At 40.5% G+C, this 3,148-nt stretch overlaps 1 protein-coding gene across 1 annotated transcript; it reads left to right on the top strand.

The window, feature by feature from the left end:
- Nucleotides 1–586: 586 nt before the first annotated feature.
- Nucleotides 587–2,071, top strand: LOC132658830 (integrator complex subunit 6-like). Its single transcript, XM_060408214.1, has 3 exons — nucleotides 587–941; nucleotides 1,318–1,411; nucleotides 1,779–2,071. The coding sequence occupies exons 1-3, from the start codon at nucleotides 602–604 to the stop codon at nucleotides 1,858–1,860; spliced, it is 516 nt and encodes a 171-aa protein (XP_060264197.1). The 5' UTR covers nucleotides 587–601; the 3' UTR covers nucleotides 1,861–2,071.
- Nucleotides 2,072–3,148: the final 1,077 nt, after the last annotated feature.

Here is a 3,148-nt window from a genome sequence, read left to right as displayed (position 1 = left end):
ACTTCCTGCCTAGCCTTCCCATGAGCATAGACATTCCATAAGGGTGGGGACTGTTTTTTGTGTGCTGTTGGAGGCTGCCCCCAGCTCCTGGCACGGTGCCCAGTACAGAGGATGATGAGTCAATGGAGGAGATATGTCAGACCTGGAGTAAAAAGAAATTCACTTTTCTGAGACAGAAAAGATGGATAAGGAGGATCATGTACTGGCAGGGATTTGAGGTGATAGAGTGTGGATATCAGACATCTTGAAATAGAGTGAGACTTTCAGCTTTTCAACTCACAAAGAGCCTTGACAAGACATTAAATCATGAGTGCCAGGGCTCTATGAATGTTTGCATAGTAGTTCAACTGTTCAGATACATTACTGTATGTATTGAGAGTGTCAAGAAAGAAAAAGTGGTCTATTGCATGTTCCTTGCTCAGTACTATTTTGGGGATTTATTTCCACTTGGAACATCCTCTTGCTTTATGAAATAATTTCTTCAAAACTGCAGTGCACAGGGATGTCCCTGTGGGGGTGGTAAGATGCATCTAATTCACAGCTCAATCTCTTAATTTGGTTTCCAGTTGCTGCTGTCACTCACGATGTTCATGAGGAGAAGATGGAAAATAATCAAACTCCACCTAGGGGCTTCTTTTCAAAATCTGCTTCACCAGAGCTTATGAATATGGCAGGAGATGGTATCCCACTCAACCAAGCGGATTCCCTGTCTGATGATTTCACTAGTCTCAAGAAAGATGGGCCAATTCACAAACCCAGGAATAATGCACTCATAGGAGGAACCAAGAACTGCAGTGTCTCTGCAGGTGACTCCAAAGCCACAGCAATGTCTTCAAAGGGAACTGTGCCAAATAAATTGCAGATGAGTCCTGCTATGGCACAGAAAATTAATGATGATATAAAATATCAATTAATGAAAGAAGTTCGGAAGTTTGGACGAAGTAAGTAGCTAAAGAATATCTATTAATAAAAGCATGGGAAGTTGCTCAATTTAGAGTAAACTGAACCTACCTTTTGAACTCATCTTTTGATTGAATTGGGTTTTTACATAATTTACAATAGTTTGTCTAAAAATTCCTAATACCCCTGTTAGTTTTTTTTTTTTGTTTTGCATGGTTAATATTTACTGAAGTTTCCTTAGTAGAGATGTACAGGTGTTATAATTCATCATTGGAAAGGCATGTGCAACACTGTGAAATAGAGTGTAACACTGTGAAATAGAGTGTAACACTGTAGCCCATGAAGAATGGTTGCTGAAGTGGTAGATGCACTATTCTCATCTCTTTAGAAATACTTTTTTTTTTTAAATATCTTCAGATTTTGAAAGAATTTTCACTTTATTTGAAGAAGTACAAGGACCTCTTACAGTCAAGAAAAAATTTGTTGAATTTACCATCAAGGAAGCTACAAGGTGAGTATAAAAAAGAACTCCTCAGCTTTTTTAATGCAGTTCTGCCCAATGCTGAACAGGGGCAGGAACAGGCCTTGTTTATGCCAAACCCTGGCCCTCAATTACAGCTTATGCTATTTCCAAAGGCATTAGATGACTATTATTTTAGTCTAACTCATCCACAGAGCCTTCTAAGCTCGCTATAGTCTGGGGTGGGCCTGGGCCCTTGATTGCCTCTCTTGGTATTTTCCTAGACTGTATCTTTCCATTAGGATACGTTTTCTGTTCCCATGTAGATTGTAAGCTTTATTTTCTATTTATTACTGTGCCTTAAACATCATAGATGCTTAAATCTCTTCTGGTTAATTCAATGCCTCTTTATTTTCAGGTTTAAAAGAGTAGTCTTAATTCAGCAACTTGAAAAGGTCCTAGAAAAAGTTGAATCCGACCGCCTGAGCAAAAATAATTAATCACAAGAAAAATAGATAACCGTGTTCTTGCAAAGAACAGTGAGAAGCAAGTACACATTTTCTATGCTGCATGGTGGGATGAGATGCTGCTGAAGATTCTTAAAATATTGTTGTCAAGAAAATTGCCCTTCTAGAGGCTAAGAGAAAAAGCAGTGGAGCCTTTCAATTTTATGGTTCTCTGTCAGTATAAGCTGGGCTATTGCCCTAAGAATTTCTGGTGAAAGTATAGCTTGTTGTCTGTCTTTGTTCTCCTACCTGAGGAGGGGGATGTTATTAACACATTAAGCTAAATGGGTCCTGGGAGTAGGTCCAATAGTTGTAGCTGGTAGTCATAACTGCTCTCTTTCACTACTCATTTCTTATTCCTTTTGCCCAGAGGCAGCCCTATAGTTGGTCGTGGTTCTTTGCCTTGTAGGATGATTAAATCTTAATTATTGAAGGGTCTGGGCTAGATGTCCTGCCTTCAGTGGGTTATTGTTTTCCATAAACTTTAATCAGAAGATGTGAGAGTAGTCAGCTCTTCAGCAATGTTGGGTATACTCTTCTTTAGCCTCTTGTATAGTAGGAACCCCAAAACCCTTTGATTGTCAGGTTCCATTACCCGAGCCTGTAGGTGATCCCCTTCTTCACCTCTTGATTGAAAAGGATGAGGGGACCAAAATGGCTAGCTGACAGTCTGAATTCCATATCACTGTCATCCATCATGTTCCTTAGCGGGCTAAGATCTCTGGTTCACTAAAACAAAGTAACAAGGATGGGAAGCATTTTAGGGATAAGTAGTGAGAGGAGGCACTTCCATCTCCACCCCTTGATTTCAAGACCCATGAATCGACTATGGCAGAAAAAACAAACTGCTTTCTAGAATTACTTCAAGCATAATCTCCATCCCTGCCCACTTGGTTCTTGAGCCTGCTGGGTTATGATCTGAATGCTGGAGAAGGAAGCTGATTGAGGTCTAGATAATGAATACCTATCCATTGGATTATTAAAATTCTGCTCTGGTAAGCTTATTTACAGAGAATTCTCATAAGACACAAGTATCTTCATATCATGTATCCATTTGGACAGGTGCATCCACATATTTTTCCCCTGGACCTCCTTGTCCCAACTGTTCAACTATGTATCCTCAAAGCCCTCGACCCCTCGGCCAATGAAGTGGACATGACCTAGGCATGGATATGCACTCATACTTGTGGCCATCTCTCCTGGCAGAAGGAACGACAGGTGCACCGCTCAAAGTTCTTCCCTGGGAGGATTACCCTTCACCATGTCCTTCCAGGCTGTCCCA

Source organism: Ovis aries, chromosome X (assembly GCF_016772045.2).
Source record: "Ovis aries strain OAR_USU_Benz2616 breed Rambouillet chromosome X, ARS-UI_Ramb_v3.0, whole genome shotgun sequence".
Classification (NCBI taxonomy): Eukaryota; Metazoa; Chordata; class Mammalia; order Artiodactyla; family Bovidae; genus Ovis; species Ovis aries.
Note: the sequence above shows the minus strand (reverse complement) of the source record. Positions and strands in the feature narration are given on the sequence as shown.

Bases quoted from the DNA above. Each gene is read 5' to 3' on its own strand.
- LOC132658830 (XM_060408214.1), top strand. From the start codon at position 602: ATGGAAAATAATCAAACTCCACCTAGGGGCTTCTTTTCAAAATCTGCT. The intron at 942-1,317 runs GTAAGTAGCTAA...AAATATCTTCAG, and splicing joins AGTTCGGAAGTTTGGACGAA to ATTTTGAAAGAATTTTCACT. The intron at 1,412-1,778 runs GTGAGTATAAAA...CTTTATTTTCAG, and splicing joins ACCATCAAGGAAGCTACAAG to GTTTAAAAGAGTAGTCTTAA.